A 20,232-nucleotide genomic window follows, 5' to 3' on the forward strand; every position below is an offset into this window, starting at 1 on the left:
TCCTCCTCCTCCTCCTCCTCCTCCTCCTCCTCCCCACCGTCTGCCCTCACTCATGGCCGTGGGCCCACAACTCGGTTGAACCTTAAAGGATAGTAAATTGACCCGGGATCTTCATGCAGGAAGGTCCTAGCCACGGAGAAGGAAAGGGGTTGAGCGCGGAGCACTGAGGCACCGTGCTGCTCCCAGGAGCTGAAAATGGTTCCGAGCAAAGGCGCGTTAAGCGCTAGCAGCTGAAGCAACACTGTGGGGCGGCCAAGGGTTTGAAAGGCGGTGGGACTGGGTTTGGGTGCTACCTGGCACCTCCGGCTGTGCAACAAACATCTCATACGTGCTCTGGCCTTTGGGCAGGACCCACCTGGCTCTCAGAGATGGATAAGGATAATAAGTCACACGTGGGACCACTTGGCCACCTCAGCTGCCAAGACCCCCAACGGCTCTAGTAAAGTGGCTCCAGACCTTTCACTCCCGCGCTGCCAGGCATTGGTTTCTTAGAGCCCTGCAAAGGAAGACTGTTTCCCCATGGAAGAAGTAAGGATGTGGCTGGCCTCTGCCTGGCTGCGGAACTACCACCACCATTCAGAGCTGGGTGTTCTGGTCCACCCACCCGCCCCAACAGCCCTCTGGGATGGGAACAGGAAGATAGGTGGGTAAGTAAGGATAGAGTCTGGATTTGAACCCACAGCCCTCTGTTTCCATTACCCATCACCGAAGAACTTAACAAGAAGGCGAAAGGGAAATATTTTGCCTTCTTTGGCCTCAAATTCCGATCCTGTCTGAGCTCAAACTTGAAAGTTGGTATGAATCACAGGACTGGACAGGGTCCAGCAGAGATGCATCTCTTGTTTTCTGGACAGAGCCTAGACTCAAGCGGAGCTGAAATAAATGTATTCTGTTGGTCTGATCACCCATGAACCAAAATCTTCCAGAACAAGGAGGATCAGCACACACTGAGCACCAGCAACTGGCACCGTCCTTAACTGTCCCGGCCTCCCGGCCCTGTAGGGTAAAGCAGACTAGACCTGAAAGGGCCAGGCTGTTTTAGGGGCCAGGCACTTGGAACGCTACACTCTTAAAACTAGCTCTGCCGAGCCGGTGCCCACACACGCTGTGTGTCTGGGTGGAGCCGAAGGCATAGCTGTATGGCAGAGGCCCAGTCTGGAGGAATCGCTTACGGCTCCCTGTGCTGCTTCGGCCCCTCCGCTGCTTCTTGGGGGCAGCATCCGTCTGAGAGCAAGACAGCGCGTGGTGTCAGGCCCGGGTTTTGGATGCAGATCTGAGCCCAAAGGACAAGTAAAGCTATATATCCACTGTCTACGTCAAACAGAAAAATTCCTGGACTCTCAACAGCATTGGACTCACAGGCAATACTCAAAAAAAAAGTGACACCCAGGCCTGATGAATCACCAAGAGACATCCAATAGAAATGCAAAGACTAATGTCATAGAGCGTGCCCATAATCCTGGCAGCTAGGTGGCTGGGGCAGACAGCAAGTTTGGAACAGCTAGCTGGACTGCACAGTGAAATTCTGCCTCAGAAGGGTGGTGGGGTGGGGGTTGGAGACCTGGCTTGGCAGGTAGAGCCTTGCCACACAAGCCTGACTACCCAGAAGCCATGTAAATGCACACCCTGTAGCTCATGTGTCTGCGATTGCTGCGCACTGCATCAAGGAGATGGAAGTGGAGACAGGAGAATCCCCAAAAGCTGCCTCAGCAAAGTCCAAGGTGAGGACCGGCACTGGAGCCAGTCCTGTCTGCCCACACTCATGCCTAAGCCCCCATGCTTGCATTAACACACCAACACACACATACACGGAGATTTTTTTTTTTAAGGTGACAAGTGTCGAGAAATAAGAAACTTCTGTACTGCCTGGCCAGGTACCTTCTGATTAAAAACAGAAAGAAGCAACACAAAAAGAGGGGAAGGACAAAGCGTGGTGACACAGAGCTGAGGCTGAAGGACACACCGGCCCTGGAGGAGCATTGATGGCGAAAAGCAGAGAGGAGAAGCAGCCTAACTGGCGAATTCTAAGCTCTCAGATAAAATAAAGTAAAAAGGCTAGATCAATTGGTAAAATGTTTGTCATACAAGCATGAGGACATGAAGTTTGGATCCCCAGCACCCACATAAAAGCCAGGCATGACACAAAATCAGGGGATATTGTAGGGCTTCAGGCAGGCCAATCCCAGTAGTTCACTGGCCAGCCAGCTTGAGGAACCCTGTGCCAAAACCTAAGGTGGACAGCAACTGAGGACCTCTGACCTCCAAAGATATGTGCACGCATGTGCACACAAACACACACAAAAACAAAGTTCATCAAGGAAGCAGAGAATAATGGGAAAACCACAGCTGGAGACAGAACTGCAACTTGGGTCTTCGGTTTCCAGCTAAGCAAGACTCTCTTGTGCAGCAGCCATTCAGCGGTCCAAGGGCCTACCACAGAACAGGACAGGTCAGGCAGTACGCCCCACGCCACCTTCACACTGAAACCTGAAAGCTTTTCAGGACTCCATTTCTTCCAAAGTTATGAACAAGTCCAAGCATAAAAAGGAAGCAGAAGAAGCAAATCTTCTGGCTCACAGAAGGAATATTTAAAAGGAGAAGTCCTCAAAACTGGAATGTTGCCGGTTCAGATGGCCCTTCAGCCATGACCAAGGCCTTTCTCACAATGGATGTCCTCAGGGTTAACGCACTTCCATGGTGCCTCTAGTCCACGCACTACCAGTTTTTATTGCTGAGAACTTCAACTGATTTTCTTTTTCTGAAAGTTTATTTTATTAACTTACGATTTTTTTTGACCTGCCCATATATGTATTAGGTATCTACCTGGTACCCAGGGTCAGATGCCCCTGCAACTGGAGTTACAGATGGCTATGAGCCACCATGTGGGTGCTGGGAATTGAACTGGGGTCCTCTTAAGCACTGAACCAACTCTCTAGCCTTCAACTTAGCTTCAAAAACATTTCTCATCCTGTATTTCCTCCCTTTCCTTATAATAACTAAGCAAATTGCCACGTTCCTTGGTCTTTCCTTTGCTGACAGGTGTGAGCTTGTATCACACCCTGCCCTTGAGTATTATCTTGTCAAACCTAAGGCTTCTCTGAGCTGCCAAAGTCCACCATTCGCTTAGTGTTTTTATGTCCATTTATTTCTATCCCAATGAAGTGCCCAGTCTTGAAGAGACAGACCTGCCTCTTTGATGCTACAGAAGGTGCCATATTCTAAAAAGTGAATTATAAAATAACTTAAGGAGGAAAAAGGTTAACAGTGGGCAGTTGATTAGAAAAGCAGTACTTCTCATTTGCCTGTAACTTTTCTTTTAAGACTAAACCTTTTCTTTAAAGACTAAATTTTAATTACATATATACATATATATATACATACATATATATATATATATATATATATATATATATATATATATATATATATATATATATATATATATATATATAGGGGGGTGTGCATAGGAGAGCGGTGCCCGAGGAAGCAGAAGACACTGGCTCTCCCAGGGGCTGGAATTTCGGACAACTGTCGTCTGTCTCATGTTGGTGCTGGGAACCGAACTGCGTTCCTCTGTAAGAGCAGCCCAGCATCTTAACCACCGAACCATCTCCCCAGCCCAATTTAATCTTCTTTTCTTAATCTTATTTTCTTTTTGCAGTGGTCTGATCAAACCCAGGGCCTTGCACATGGCAGGAAGGCGTCCTGCCACCGGGCTACACACGCAGCTCTTTGCCAGCAGTGTAAATAAACAGCACGGTAAAATCAATTGTCCCCAACTGTACTTCATGTTTATGGCCACACAAACAGCGACCACAGGTCACACATGTGCCATGTCTACCTACCGCTGAGAACAGTAATGTGAATACTGGCAGGGTAGACTTAGGAGAACGGACTGTATGACTGCCACTTGGGGCAGTAAATTGCGGATTTTTAAAAAATAGTTCTTCAAGAAGTCTGGCTCAAATCCCATAGCAGATAAAACATCCAGCCAGATGGAATCAGACTCCATACTTCTCCAGGGCCAGAAATCTAGCCCAATGTTCTCTGTCCTTACCAAGAATTAAAGAGCTGTTTGTTGCAGCAGTCTCTAGACACATCTAGGGTCGGACCTTTCCAGAAGATTTCGTAACTCTCTATTGAGAAAAACTCTAAAATGTGGCCAGACTTGGCTGTGGTTCCTGATAGCCTGTAAATCTTTCAGGTCCCTCTTCAACTGTCTAGTACAAACCCCTGATTCTTACCAGTGTGGGCCCAACCCATGGAGTAATTTACACGGAGGTCCAACCCGGCTGACCTCTCGGGTCAATGACATCTCTGGACGTCGGTGTGTTCAGCAAGCAGCCGCTGCACAGGCGCAACTGCAAGGTTTGTCCAAATATATGAATGTCATGCTAGATGACCCTATAGCTATTCATTTAGTTACTGCTTAGTTCTAGAGGGTTCAATTTTAGTGGTTCTTAGCCGGGCATAGTGATGCATGCGTCTAAGTCCAGGACTTAGGAGGCAGAGGCAGGTGGGGATCTATGCGAGTCCCAGGCCAGCCAGGACTACACACAGACTCTATCTCAAAAGAGGGGTGGAGTGGGATTGGAGGAAGTTCTCAGTAGATAAAAACACCACCCCCTGACATTTAGACAGCCATTTTGCTCAGTGCATTATCCCACAGCCGCAAAGGCGGGAGCTCAAACCATGGCACTGCCCTGCTTTCAGTCCTTGTTCTGGTCACCATCTGGTCACAGATGCCCCACACCTCCATCCTCTCCTGGCACATGTGCGGTCTAGATGTGACACGTGGCTTTCTTGTTTTCTATTCCACTAAGACTAAACTGCTTCAATCAGTTTACTGACATCCTTGTAAAAGTTTTGATTGTGAGTATAAAAGATACAAAACAGGTCTATAGATTTAAAAAATGGAACACGTCACAAACCTGCATGTCCTCCTCGCACAGGGGTCGTGCTAATCACCTCTGTACCATCCCAATTTATAATTTGTGCTGCCAAAGTGAGCACACATGACTTTCTTTGAACAAAGAAGTGGAACCAGAAGTTTTAAGAACACTTTGCCCCTTTTCTCTTTCTCTGCTGTGATGGCAAGGTGGACAGCAGCAGAGTGGCAGAAACGGGAAGGCTCTTCAGCTCCCAGCGGCTCAGCTTCCGGGTCTCTTCTGCTTCATCGTGGGCCCGTCTTCCGACTCACTGTAGTCTCCTTATGGTGACCCCCTTGCAGGTTTAGAACAGACCACCTTTCAACTCAACGTTCTTTGCTTAGTTGCATCCTTCTTCACCTTCAGTTCTCAGTTTAAAAATCACTTCACAGATGTCTCTAAGAGCATCACAAAGATGCCTGTCCCTGCAAGCCCTCTATCATAGCACCCCAGTTGTTTGCTGCACAGTACTTCAACTCCAGTCTGTGATAATTATTCATCTCCTCGAATGTCTCCCTGGCTGGACTGAGAACGACACAGAGCAAGCACTCACTGCCATCTCCAGGCCTGCATTGTACCATCTATATGTAGGGCCTTCTGCATTGTAGCTGCTCAGCAAATACTTGGGAAGTGAATGAAAAACCGACTGCAGAAGCTGGGCAGAACCCGTCAGCCATCATAGCACAGGACTCGAGTCAGACTGTCTTGGTTAATTTATCCTCAGGCACTGTCACCGAATGTGGCGCAGAGCATAGAACATGGAAAGCTCCATGGTCTCGGGGACCTGAACAAGTCCTTACCACACTAACGAGAACCTTGAACACCTGGAATGAATCAAATGACCTGACTTTTTACTTCTGACCTCCAACAAATCTGGGCCTACCTCTGGGCATAGTGTCACACACTTGTGGACTTGTGAATCCAACACTTAGGAGGCAGAGACGGGAGGGTTACCACAAGTTTAAGACCAGCCTGGGCTATGTGGAGAGGTCAGGCCAGCCAGAATTATGTAAGAATAAGACTTCATCTCAAAAGCCCTCTCCAAAAACAACCAACCAATCCCTACCCCGCAGGGAACCACTGACATAGATCTCTCTTCTAACAACTCGGGAAGCAGGGCCCTGACAAGCAGTTATTACATGTCTAAGAGAGGCGGTCTCCTGGTCACACTCTTCCCACTACACAAACCAGTCGCCTCCCCATCAATAACCAGCACCTGTGTGAGAACGACTGGAAGACAATGTCCAGCTGACACAAGGCCCCAGTGTTTTCTTTGCTCCACAGCCTAGTGAACACTGAGCAATAAACAGCACGCACAGTAAAAACAAAGGAGATCAGGAAGAGCTATTTTAATTTCTTTTAAATCTTCCAAAAGCATTATTTTTTTATCCCAAACCTCCAGTTATAACAGTGTTAGAATCAGAAAAACTAGAAGATAAATGCAGACAATCAAACACATGAAAAAGAAAACTTGTGAAACTCAGAGTTTATAAACTTATTAATATGAAACTATATAATCTGAAGCCTGTGCCTCTGGAAGAAACTTTACTCATTTACTTTTAGTAATGGCATCCAATGCTCTAATACCCTGACTTTTTAAAAAAGATGGCCATTTTAAAAATATTTTAAAAACAGTTCAGCTGTAAATTCCCACCTAAGCTCGGACCATAATTCTTGTATTTTATTTGGGAAGAAAGGAACTGTTTCTGATGGCATAAAATGAACATTTTTAGAGTTTTGAGGTTTTTTTCAATCTTAGTATGGAGTTTTATTTTAAAAACTATTATCGAGAACTTGATGCAGGTAATTAAGTGTGAGACACTAACTCGTGGTCGACCAGGGAAGTCTGTTTCTTCTCCAGTTCCCCTAAGGGGAACTCTCACACCAGTGTTCAACACAGTGATCCTTATATGTACTTCTAAGCAAAAGAAGGCTTTGTTACAGTCTTTAGATTTCACTATTCTGAATTTTATTCTGAAACTCAAATTTACCCCAAACCATCATTGCCTAAGTAGCTTTGTCATGCGTAGTGGTATGCAGGTCCTCAAAGCAGCAGTGTGGCAGGCTTCGAGGCCCTGTGCACCCCCAGCTCGGGAAAGACATGATTGGCCACATCCACTTAGCTAAGTTCTGACAGTGAGACGTGGGTATCTCTGTGTATCTCTACATCTCGTGTCCCGAGGAGTTCGTCACAGCTTAGCTTTGCCTGGCTGGAGCTGAAGGTTTTGCAGTTTCATCGCCAGACCCATGTTACCAGCAATTTTCAATTTACCTTGAAAGAAGGCCTGTGAGCAATAAAAAGAAAGAAAGAAAATTTGTTAGTTGGTGGGTTTTGTTCAGCATCTGCTAGTGTTTCTAGACTCTTCCGGTCTAAGATCATCTATTCAGGTCTCAACTTTCTACAAAATATAGACTTTAGCTTTCCAGAACAGACTGAGAACCAGGCCTCGACAGGAAGAATTCTGAACAGCCATTCTCTACATGAGTAGAATTCCCAGATACCTTCTCTCTGTTAATCTGGCTCCTCGTGCTCTCTGCGTTGTTCTGCTGAGGCTCTCTGCCTCAAATGTGTTATGCCTTGTTCAAATACTAGGTGAGACAGATCAACACTAGATGAACTTCCTTTAAAACACTACATGTGGGCTTAAAACGGGAAGTGAGCACTTCAAAAGGCTGCCGGGAAGAAGCCCACTCAGAAAGCCCAGGGACTCGGGATGGCGACGCCCCACCGAGGGTTTCGCTCTGCTCAGCTCTCCCTGAAGGGCTGGATCTGTTACTCTGGCTCAGGGAGAAGCCTCTGCCACTGCGAGGGCAGAGCCACAAACTGTTCCATTTAACAAGGCTGAGACTAGATCACATGACTTTCACTAAATTTACCGTGTAACACAATCCCAGGGAGACTCAGTTGTAGCAAAACGTGGAATGTAGCATGACTCCTGTTATGACTTTAGCGTTTTAACTCAAGTCACTGAAATAGGAGAGTTGGATGAGAGAAGTCCCTGGTAGTCTCAGAAGCAAGCAGCCATGCCGGGTTTTTCCACCCCCTGGTAAGGATAACTAATACCTCTTTCCCCAAGTAGGGACAAACTAAATATTTCCTTCTTATATGGCACAGAGCCCTCTGTCTGAGGACTTAAAGGTCAGGTGTCTGAGAACACAATATATTTAACATATGTTATTTAAAAAGACCAACCAGCTGTAGAGGCGCAGCGCGCCACCTTCTCCTTTGAAAGCTGTGGGAGAGAACGATGGAGAAAGTACGAGTGCCATCCGCTGAGAACGCAAGCCTAAGGACTGTGCTAATCTGTCCCCTCGGTGTCCTAGGGCTGTGCTTCTCTGCTGGCAACGTCACTGCTTCGTTTCAACTGGAGCCAAACACTGAAATTGGAATTTCCACTGTATTTCCCGAGTCCCAGTCAAACGCTGTGCTGAGCATAAGGAAAGGCCATTCGCACCCTAACAGAAAGGTCTGCTGCTCCAATCCTCAGCTCCTCTGGGTGTTAACGGGTGCTGAAGGAAAATAAGCTGATACCAGGTCCCCCCAAAAATGCTTGTACATAGATAAAACTACAGGAGAACAGCGGGCAGATGAAGTGTGACCCTCTGCCAGGGCTGTGCACAGTGTGTGAGGTGTGACCCTCTGCCAGGGCTGTGCACAGCAGAGGGTGGCAGCCAGCTGCTGTGCTGGTGGCCTCCGTCCCGTCCAGGTTTCTGGAATGGACTGTGGGTGGTAATGTCAGCGCCAGTGTCACACTGAAGCACCATGGGCACATCACTCAGTCAGGGCATTACTGAGACATGCCAAGAAAACCCACTTAAAAAGGAATACAGACAGGAGCCGGGTCTAGTTTTGTCCAATCGTGAGTGACCTGAGAATATCAGAAACAAGATCTAAACCAGCATAGACAACAACAAAAATGAAGTTACAACAGAGGAAGGTCTTGGGTTCCTTTCCTACAATGCAAGGCTCAGCGCATCCAGTCTGCCGAACCCTGGACAGCCTGGGGAGCAGGAAGAACCACACCCCCAACCTGACAACCTAAAACCACCGGGCACTGTGCGGTCCTCAAATCAACAAAAGCAGTGGGATGTGGCTTGTCTTCTGTGACACTCGGGGTCTCATGGGAAAGAGACAGACTCATCACCAGTGCTAGGCACCTGTGACGGGCTGCTGAGGGACTGTTCTCAGCTCAGGGAGTCCTTGGAGGAGCTGATTAGAAACAGCAAGTCAGTCGGGGAAGGAGAGGTTAGGAAAAAGAAGAGCTTGGGCACAAAGAGCACGGAAGAGCCTATCTGTGTTCAACAGCACGTCCTCCTCCCTAAGGTGCTCCCTTTCTAACTCTCTGCCCTTCCTGAGGCCTGCTCCTTCTTCTAGGTGGGCTGACCATAAGCCAGGAATGGCACAGTGGACGTTACCAGCGGTGCTTGATGTGCAGGGGCGGGGAGAGGGGAAGAGAAGAGAAGGAAAGGGAGAAAGAGGGGAGAAAGAGGAAAGAGAGGGGAGAGAGAAGAGAGAGGGGAAAGAGAGGGGAAGAGAAGAGTGAGAGAGAGGGGAGAGAAGAGAGAAGGGAGAGAGGGTGTCATAAATATACAAAGATCACCACTGGTATCTTCCTCAGTTTGCTCTGCACTTTATTTTCTGAGACAGGCTCAGCAGTTGGCTAGGCTGGCTGGCCAGTGAGCTCCAAGGGTTCCCGCGCCTCTGTGTCCACAGCGCTGGGGCTGCACACGTGTTCATTACTCAGACGCTGGCGACCCAAACTCAGGTTCCTACGCCTGTTCGGCACGCACTCTAAAGGTTAAGCTATCTCCCTGGCCTCTGCACTTTCTTTCAAACTACCCCAGGCTCCCGGCCCCTCTCGTCACAGATGGTGATGTTCTCCACGTGTCTGCCATTTGTCAGGGCAGGAGCCCCACTGTACTCACCGACTGAGGGTTCATTTTGCCAGTCATCAGAGCCAGCAAGTCGGAGTCGGCCATGGTGATTGTGCAGTCAGCCTTCTTATCTGGAGCAGACATGTGCAGGAGAGACGGAGAGAAGAGAAGAGGGGACGTTCAGAGACACACACGCCTCGAGACCGCTCCTTGCACAAGACAAAGCTGAAGCAGCACGAGGACATTCGCTGGGGACACTTCTGTTGTAGTTGTGTAAGAAGGGTAACCACGATGTTCACTAGCAGGAATTAGGAAAGCGCGGTGTGTTCTCACATGGAGCACACGCAGCCATGGTCAGGAAGGTGAAACTGTATGCACTGATCTGAAAACCTGTGCTATCCTTGTGACGACAATGATGCAGTAAACCTCAACAACAATCCTACTTACTTGCTTAAAAACAGTATTTAACGGCAGAAGAAAAGGAAAACACTGTCATCTTAGATACTGATCCGTTATTTTTACTGTGGTTGGCAGGCTCGGGGTTGGCCCTCAGGAGGCCTGCCTACCTTTGCATAATCCCCTTGGGCCAGTGTGAGCAGGACCTGGGCCTTGCTCCAGCCAAACTTGCTTCGTTCCAACACTGCTGGCACGGAATCCCTGGGATTTAACGTTAAATAAGCACCCATCTTGCTGGCAAACTCACACCTGCCCTCGTGTTGGCCTGATCAGCCCTCATGTAAACAGCTGGTGCGTGTGAACCTCCACAGGGAGGGTCACACTTTCCATGGAGCTGGGGGCAGCTAGGCTGCCATTCCCACGGCCACAGGGCATACACGCCACCAGCAACCCAGGTCAGCTTGGATGCCGAAACCAACCAAGCCTCCAGATGGGCCTGACCCTAGCCAAGAACTTGATTACAGTGTTATGGAGCCCTAGGCAGAGAACCGAGCTGAGCTGTCGTCAACCCCTGGAAACATGCACCTCCAACTATGTAGCCCAGGCTAGCCCCAAACTGGGATTACAAGTACATACCACCAAGCCTAGCTAATGTGTCTATTCCTTCAAGCCATTGAAGTCATACTTTGTTTTGCAAGAGTGAAAATTGACATAATTACCTAAATATGGGGTTAACCAACACTTTTTAATAAAAGATCTGACACTAAATATTTTAGGCTTTCAGGGTGGGTCGCCAGGTCTCTGTCACTATTCACCATTCTGTGTAGTACAAAAGCAGCCACAGGTAACACCCCAGTGCCGGGCCCAAAAAAGGGTGTTCTTTCGCTTTCTGCATTCATTCATTCATTCATTCATTCATTCATTCATTCATTCATTCATTGTGTCTATTCATGTGCACATGCATGTCCATGCACAGCCATGCCCATGGGTGCCATCATGTGTTTAGAGCAGAGGATAGCTTGCAGGAGTTGATTTTCTCCTACTGTGAGATCCAGATCAAGTCGTCAGAGAGCCACCTGTCTCTGTCTCCCAAGTTCTGGGAAAGGTGTGTGCCAGCAGGACCTGGCCTAAAAGGTTTTGTTTTATTAGATTTTATTGAATATAAATTATACCGATAGACATGACTTTAAAAAAATGTGAGAAAGCTGAATATAAAATAGGTCACTACAGCAAAACCCCGTCTATGATGTTCTTTATAACTTAACACGATCACCCCAAAGAAATGTCTGAAGACACAGTAAAATATCCAAAGCAGCTTTCTTTAGAAGGGCCTGAAATGGGAGCAAGGCAAGGCAAGCTAAACAAACGAGTAAAAGCTGGGGTTCAGGCATGGTAAAAATGAGCTCTTGCTGCCAAGAGCCATTTTGTTGGATTCTACAATGCTGAGCAAGGAGACCAAGACTGAAAAGAAGCAAATATGGGATGATTTCCTTGACAGGTGCCTAAAATAAGTAAAACTTAATCTGTGGTGACAGGATTTGGAACAAGGGTTCCTTCTGGGGTGGATGGCAATAGGAGGGGCCTTGGGGAAGCTTTTGGAATGCTGGAATGCAACAGCATTCTGAAGCGCCCTGGGCTGGGAGGTGTACATTCTGCAAACATTCCTCAAGAGAGCACTTCAGCTCTGTGCCCTCTGTCGCACGCTACACTTCAATAAAAGTTAGCCAAAGCGAAACAGAGCAAGTACACAGGTGGTGGGCTAGACTTGGTCCATAATTTACCACTTCCTCGACTAGGTGATAGAACTGGGGCCATGTGTTTGTGTCGGGGGAACAGACACACAAGCTGTTCTATCACCTTATTTCTCCATCTTTTCCTAACCCTTTATATTAAGTGTACATTACTCAACTAGTGTCCTGAAGGTATTTGTTTTGGCATTATCAACGCATAAAGATAGAAGAAAAAAAAAAAAAAGACTGGACGACAAAGATTCATATCTCATGGTTAAACTCCCAATCATGACCTTGAACAGTGAGAACCGTCCAGCACAAAAAGACAAACTCGCTAAGAAATCAAACTTCTCAGCGGTCAGTGTTTCAGGCAGTCAGTTTAACAGGGTTAAGGCTCCTCATCTTATAAGGGGTTAGCTCAAATAAAAGTTGGCCTTTCCCCAAACCAAGTCACCTTCTACCTATGTGTCTGCTTTCTATCTGTATTTGTACAAAGAATGGGACTTCAAGGGGGCAGGACCTGCCTCAGTCTTGTTTACTGCTGTGTACCCAAGTCCTCTGAAGAGGATGTTACAAATAAAGAACAATCTGGACCTGAAGGAAAGAGACAGGGGCCAGGAGTGGCAAGTGTGCCTGTAATTCCAGCACTCAGAAGACTGAGGCAAGAAGATTGCCCACACTGGATAAATCCTCCCATCACTGCCCAGCAAGCCGAGCGAGCCTGTGAGAACCAAAGCCAGCCTGGGGTACACAGCAATACCCTGTCTCTAAAAGACAAGAGAGCTAGAGAAACGACTCAGTGTGTGCTGCTCTTACAGTTCCCAGCACCAGGCCAGGAGGCTCAAAGCTGCCTGGAAGTCTACCTCCAGGAGACCCAGTGTCCTCTTCTGGGCTCCTCAGGTCCCTGTACATGTGCGTGCGCACACAGAGATACACATAAACACATAATAAAGAAGAAAAAAACATTTTCTTTAAAAAAAAAAAATGCCTTGCCCATTGTGGTGGCACACACCTTTAATTCCAGCACTTGGGAGACAGAGGCACGCAGACCTCTGTGAGTTTGAGGTTAGCCTGGTCTACAAGAGTTTTCCAGGACATCCAGGGCTTTGTTACACAGAGAAACCCTGTCTTGAAAAAACAACCAATCAACCAAACAAACAAAAAAGATGTCTGGCATGGTGGCACACATCTTTTAATTCTAGCATGTGGGAGGCAGAGTCCAGCCTGGTCTACCCAGTGGATTCCAGAAGAACTAGGCATACTGAGATTCTATATAAAAATAAAAATAAAAAATAGGAGGAAGCAGAGGAGGGGAAAAAAAGACACATGCACAGTACTAAATAACTAGAGCAAGATGGAGAGGCTTTCACGGTAGGCTTCACAATTTAGGCACTGATAGTCAATGGCCATTCCACTGCAGCTGCTATCGAAATTTTCTCTGAGTTATGGGGAGAAAGGTCTGAAACTTTAAAAATCAAGGTGATTTGCTGTCTAGAAAATCAAACCCTACTGCAAATACATAATATCCAGGAGTAGGTGGGGCGGAGAGCTATGTGCTGGAGACAGCTGAGCCTGATTCTGCTCTTTCCAGAAAGGACCCTGGAGCAGAGGCAGGTGACTGCTCTGTAATGACTGTGTTTCCTGAGCTCTCGCCACGCCAAGCACTCCCTCCTCCCGCTCTGAACTTTAGAAACCCCTGTGCAGGTGAGAGAGGCCAGATCACACAGCAGAGAAGCTTCTGCAGCTGGGAAAGGTTAGCATTATCATACTACCTGGAGAGTAGACGGTAACTCTCGAATTGTGACGGTGCTGGCTGCCTCACGCTGCCGTATCCTGTCCATTCCCACAACAGAAACCACCCTCGCCCACTTTCGAGAGCAGACAGCTAGATGCAGGGAAAGGAATGCATCTTGCTGGAGAGACAGGCCCAAGGTCTGAACCCAGCGTGGAGAGCCTCCAAAGGCTCATCCTAATGTTGCCGGAGGCAGGAGACCCACAGACCTTCTTCCTCTACCCTGTTGTCCGTAAAGAGCCAGAGTGAGGACTCAGTGGCTGAGAGCAGAAGGAAGGGATGAAGAAACAGCATGTCACTTTAGAAGTGGTTTCTGGAACAGCTAAGTGTTTCAAAGAAGTCAAGAGAGAGAAGGTGCTCATAGAGAAGGTAACAAAAAGTATCTGAGAAGCAAGAAAAGACGGTGGAAAACACATTTATGAGTGTTTAACATAATCACGTGTATATCGCTACCATGCTTAGAAGCAGGTGAACAAAACACACGTCTAAATTTACTTTTTAACAGTAACACAACTCCTGACGATATGTACACAGCAGGAGAACTAGCAATTCTCCTCATAATGCCAGTTCAAACTAGGCCGTGTTACGGAGGCTTTAAGGTAGCTAATATCTAACAAATGGGCATTTGTTGGTGGTGTAAGGGGAGCTGCCAGTCCCCAGTGGTGGCTTTCACAGGCTAAGCCCCCATCTCAGCTTGACTCCTGGCTGCCAACAGGTGTCAGGTTTAGCAGAAATTACCCTGTCCCAGGTTAGCCCTATTCAGGTCGGGAGCTGGGTGGAGGGCACATGGAGGTAGAGGGAGCAAGGCTTTTCTGACATCATTCAACAGCCTTCTATCAGCAAACCATCTTTCGTGACCAAATAAGCAACTAACCAGAACGCCACAAGAGGGTTTTTAAAACTGCCTTAACATGTGTCAGGAAATACAATTCGAAGTAACTATCAACATTTTTTCAGCTGTCACTACTGTTGGATATGCCTGTGCCTTTAATCTCAGTACTTGGGAGGCAGAGGCAGGCAGATGTCTACCAAAGCGTCACCATCGGCAACGCACCTCTTCCCTCTGCACAGTCGCCAGGTCCCCTCAGCAGAACACTCCTGGCAACCACTTGGCTCTCTGCCACACCAAGCTGTCCCTCAGACTGTGGGGACACCAAGCTCCTAAATGCTCTCTGTGGCCTCACTCGCTCCCTTCCAGTTTATCAGGCTTGTTATGGCTTAGGTGTGAAGCGTTGCCAGCTCACGTGACAAGGCTTGTGCCCCAGATGGCGGCACTATTGACCAGGTGCCCGGGCTTCGAGGGCTCCAACTCCCCAAGTTTTTTGGGGATGAGTTCACAGCTGAAGGGGCTGCTAGGAGGTGGAGCCTGACCAGAGGAAGCCATTCACCGGGGCCTGCCTCCGAAGGGTATGTATGTTCCCAGCTCTCTGAGTATGGCTGACACGAGGTGAGCGCCCTCCCTCCACGTGCTGCCCCTCATCACGTACGCCCAGCTGCAACGGAGCCAGCTACTCTTGACAACCATGAGTGCAACAAATCTTTGCTCTGATGTCCTCGCAGCACGGGAAACTGACCAGTGCAGCCACAGGTACCAGGTACATCCTCTAGGACCAGCTCTTTCCCTTGTCTTAAAAAGCTTTAAGGAGGCTGGTGTGGTGGTCCACAACTGGAACCCCGGCGCCTGGGAGGCAGAGGCAGGTGGAACTGAGTTTGAGGCCAGTCTGGTCTACAATTACAGGACATACAGGGTTATACAGAGAAACCTCAAAATAACAAACAAAGCTTTAATGATTATATCAACTAGCTTTCGAAGTTCCTATCCTGGTGTTTATTTTTCAGTTTAAAAAATAATTATTTTTTATGTGTCTGAGTGTTTGGGCTGCACCTATGTCTGTGTACCACATATGTGCTTGGTGACTGCAGAGGTCAAAAGAGTGTCTGATACCATGAAACTGGAGTTTTAACCAGTTTGTGAGCCACCATAATAGATCCTGGGGATTGAACTTGAATCCTCTGCAAGAGCAGCCAGTTCTCTTAACCCCTGAGCCATCTCTCCAACCTCCTACCATGGCATTTAAATCTCCAGTAAGCTGGCCCCAGCCCGTCATCTTTGTAAATTCTGCCAGGCCCTCTCCAGCAGGAGAACTCTGCCAGATGACACGGCTGCTGCATGTTCCTTCCTCTGTGCACTGCTCACATCTCTGAGGGCCTACCACGTGCCAGGTGCTACTTGAAGCACCAGGAATGCAGCAGAGGCCTAACGGACAAAAAGCTCTGCCCTCACAGAATCACTCGGGGGTGGGGGGGGGGGGGGGGGGGGGGGTGAGCAGCAAACAATGAGAGCAAGAAGCACCATAGAGAAAAGCAAGGCAGGGAGCAGCATAAGCATGCTTAGGGAAGGGCAAAGATCAGGCAGAGAAGATCTCTGCCGAAGACAGCCCAGGCAGACAGAACAGACAACAGCTCTGAAATGAGAGCACGCCATGCTCACGCCAGCCAGGGGCCAGTCACTAAAGCAAGGACAACACAGCAACAGCAGCTGGCCGGAGGAGTGTCAGCAAGAACTGATTCTACTGGAACTGAAGGATGCTTTGAGCAGCGAAGGATACAAGTCTGACTCTGGCTTCTGAATGTCAGGCTGTCTGAAGAACTGGGAGGGACGAGGACAGGAGCAGGGAGACAAAGCCCAGGTCCAGTGGGACAGAGCAGAAAACAGGATCGCTGGTGAGTTAGACTACGGAGTACGAGGAGAAGGGCTGAGCACGATGTCAGAGCTCTTGACTGAGGAACTAAGAAAACAGGACTTACTAAGAGGGCAGACCACAGGACGGAGAGAGAGGCCCAGAGTTCTGTTTCACACACGCCTTCAGATATGTCAGGAGGTGCCATGGTTTAATGTGCCCTCTAAAACACATTAAAATCTACTCTCTAGTGTCGCAGAATTAAGTGGCAAAGCCTTTTAGAGGGGCTGAGAGCCACAAAGGCTCTGCCCTCAGCGATAGACTCCCTTACCTCGGGACCAGGCCCCTGAAGAAATGATGGCATTCAGCTCCCATCCTCCTCTCCCGCTTGGCCCACGTCCCTTGCCCTCCCACTGCCTCAGAACAGAGTAAGAAAGCCTCACACCAGATGCAGCTGCTCTGTGTTGGATTTCCAGCCTCCCAGAATGGGAGCCAACTAAACTCACTGTGTTCCTGATTTACCCAGCCTGTGAGCTTTGGTTAGAGCAGTGGAAACACCCCAAGATAGGTGTCCTCCAACGCCTGTCAGCTAGACAGCTCTGCAGACCCCTCCGAATCCAGTGGTGCATCCACGAGAACACACAGACCTGGGAGTCATCAGCAAACTGTTTTTAAAACGCGAGGCTACACGAGATCCCCAGGGAGTGAATGAACCAGAACCAAGCCTTGCAACACTCTGACGCCTACAACTTAGGAGATGGAGAAATCAAATACAAGCCCAAATGTGCAGCCAGTGAATAAATTAAGAAGGAAAAAAAACCAAACAAACCCTGGTCATGTGATATGAAGGCTGGCATTAACTACTACGGCTAGCAAAGTGCCAATCACTAGGGACCTTGGCAAGAAAGAATTTGGGAGCAATCAGGACAAAGGCTGGATGGAGTGAGTTCAAGAAAGAACTGGCTGAGAGGAAGCGGAGCTGGTAAGCCCAGCCAGATCTCCCAGGCCATCCACCATGCCCTGGACAATGTGACCTCAGGCGAATCAGGAGGGGGCTTGCTCAAGCCCCACATGGACTCTATGAAACAGGCAATATTTATGGCCGTTTACTGGTCAAAGCGAAGCTTGGAGTGCTGGCTACAGGTGTCTTGAGAGGAGGAAACCTAGATTAAGAAAATGGCTCCTAGAGACCAGGCTGTAGGCAGCCCTGTAGGACATTTTCTTAACCACTGATTCATGTGGTGGAGCCCCCTGTGGGTGGCACAGCCCTGGGCTGTTGCTCCTGGCTTCTATAAGGAAGCAAACTGAACTACCACAGGCAGCAAGCCAGTCAGCAGACTCCTCCGTGGCCTCTGCCTCAGCTCCTGCCTCCAGGGTCCTGACCTGTCTGAGTTCCTGACCTCGCTGCTTTTAATGATGAACTGTTATATGGACTGCGAGTGAAATAAACCCTTTCCTCCCAGGTTGCTTTTGGTCCCTTTGTTTCATCACAGCAATGGAACCCTAACTATGACACTCAGAGAGGTTTAATAACTAGACCAAGGTCAGAATCGGAGTGACAGGACCAGAAATCCTCAAGATGTTTTGGAGTCCAGTCCAAGACAGGTATCTCTCGTGTGGAGTCCCCAGCTTTTGGGGGGGGGGGGTGTCAGAGCCTACATCTTCCCAAGGATTGAACAGTTTTTTTCAAGGACTAGTAACGTCTACCGCTGGCCTCTGTGGGGACACCAGAGCAGACTCTAGCTTCCCAGCTGAAGCTCTTGTGAACTCATCACTGCTCTGTGAGAGTCACTGTGGCACTGACCTGAGTTGGGAAGCACGGATCCCTTGCCATTCTTCACATCCACCACCCAGGTGGCTTCTTTGCCTCCAGGGCCGTCCTTCACTTTGAAGGCAAAAATCCCACCGATCTTCTTCACGAACTGTTCCCCTTCCTGGAAGCAGAAGTAACACCGGGAATTACCTTCAGTCCCCTCCTCCGGCTTTAAACACATATTTAAAGGTGACATGCATGAGCAGCTGGGATGGCAGAGCCCTCAAACACTGATTGGATATTTACTCAGGAGTCGGAAGGAAACCAGCAACAATTCCCCATCTGTCAACTCTGAAAAGCAGCTTTACGGATGGAAAGAAGGGGTGACTTCTAATTTTGGTTCTCCACAATGAAGACTTAAAGTGACTCTGAAACAAAGCTGTCTTTAAAAGTTTAATTCCTGTCTTAGTATAAAGAGCTATGTAAAAAAATATTCTATTTGCCTCTTGATTTTGTATCTTGGGAATACAGTGGCCCAGCACAGACGATGTCACAGCAATCTCTAGCAGATGGCTTTCCCTTCTCTCTTCCTTCCTCTTTGCTTCCCACTTTATTCTCACTCTGTTCTCTTCATCTTCCTTAAACGTTATTGTCCCAGACTCTGTTCTAGGCACCAAGACTACAGCAGTGAGGGATCAGACCAACGCAGCCTGCCAGGACTCTGCACTGCAGTGGCAAAAGCATCCAATCAGAGGGAGCACAGGGACACGGGAGCTGCTGGCACGGGGGACAATGAAAGAGGACAAGGGCACACGCACCTTGTTCTAAAGAAAAGCAGGGGCTGGTGAGACGGCTCTATGTTTGCCTGTGACCTGAGTTTAATCCCCAGAACCCATTATAAAGGCAGAAGGAGAGAATAGCACCAAAGTTTCTTCTGATCCCCCCAGATCATAGCAGACATTACTGGCCACACACACACACACACACACACACACACACACACGTAAACATGCACACTTGCCTGTGCGTGCACACACATCATGCACCCAGACAACAGAATAACAGTAAATAAAACTTCTAATTACAAAAGAGAGTCAGGTCAGCAGGAGAGGAGGCTCAGTGGTTAAAAGTGACTATTCTTCCTGAGGATCCAGGGTTGATTCCAAGCAACTACATAGTGGCTCACAACCATCTGTAACTCCAGTTCCTGGGGATCCAAAACCCTTTCTGGTCTCCATGGGCACTAGGCACACACACGGTGCACAGATATGCACGTAGGCAAACACACCCGTACACGTGAAACAAACTAATTCAAAATAAATTTTAAAAAAGAAAACCAAAAGGAGCACAATTACTTTTTTGAAATCTTTTTTCTTTAAGGAAGAAACATGTTCACTGTAGAAAAATCAGCAAATACTGATAAGCAAAAAGAAGAAAATACAAATCATTTCTAATCTTATCATGTAAAGAAAAATCGTACTGGTATGAGCGCCATCCTTTTCCTCTGTACATGATTTTAACAGTGGGTTCCTGTTATCCTGACACTCAGGAGGCCGAGGCAGATGAATCTCGGTGAGTTCCGGGCTGGCCTGGTGTACACAAGCAATCGGGAACAGCCAGGGCTGCAGAGAGGCAGTCTGAATCCAGTGGGTGGGGGTGTCGGCTGCCACGGCGTATGCCTGCAGTCCTCCTGAAGCAGGAGGCCCGCCTGAGCGCTACAGTGAGTTCAAGGCCAACCTACGCTGTGTGGTGACACCCTAATCCAGAGGAGGGGGCCTTTCCTAGCCTGCCTCTGCCTCCCTCATGCTGCAACTGAAGAGTGAGTCAACCATAACACGTGGTTTGCCTATTTTTTTCTATACAGAAAAATCTTTTTACGTGTGTGTGTGCATGGTGTATTACACATGGTGCAATTACGGTAGACTTCAGACCCTATATGTACTCTTTCACAGTACACAATTTGGCACCTTTTTTTAGTGTACTCTAAAGATGCGTATGACAGTTAATCTTCATTATCAACTTGACAGGATTGAGAATCATATAGGAGACACACCTTGCTGTCTGTGGGTGCATTTCC

General features: G+C 48.1%; 1 protein-coding gene and 1 non-coding gene across 2 annotated transcripts in view; both read right to left on the reverse strand.

The window, feature by feature from the left end:
• Positions 1–4,907: 4,907 nt before the first annotated feature.
• LOC129692621 (U6 spliceosomal RNA) lies at positions 4,908–5,013 on the reverse strand. Its single transcript, XR_008722728.1, has one exon. It is a non-coding gene; the product is annotated as a U6 spliceosomal RNA (small nuclear RNA).
• Positions 5,014–6,262: 1,249 nt separating this feature from the next.
• Scp2 (sterol carrier protein 2) overlaps positions 6,263–20,232 on the reverse strand; it is a 66,454-nt gene continuing 52,484 nt past the window's right edge. Inside the window, exons 14-16 of the mRNA XM_055629044.1 lie at positions 18,207–18,336; positions 9,855–9,934; positions 6,263–7,213 (exon numbers count right to left, since the gene is read on the reverse strand). Coding sequence (XP_055485019.1) covers positions 7,118–7,213; positions 9,855–9,934; positions 18,207–18,336 — 306 coding nt within the window. The 3' untranslated portion in view covers positions 6,263–7,117. The remainder of the gene's footprint in view (positions 7,214–9,854; positions 9,935–18,206; positions 18,337–20,232) is intronic.

The sequence above is a fragment of the Psammomys obesus genome, unplaced genomic scaffold, assembly GCF_907164565.1.
Source record: "Psammomys obesus unplaced genomic scaffold, mPsaObe1.curated_primary_1811, whole genome shotgun sequence".
NCBI lineage: Eukaryota > Metazoa > Chordata > Mammalia > Rodentia > Muridae > Psammomys > Psammomys obesus.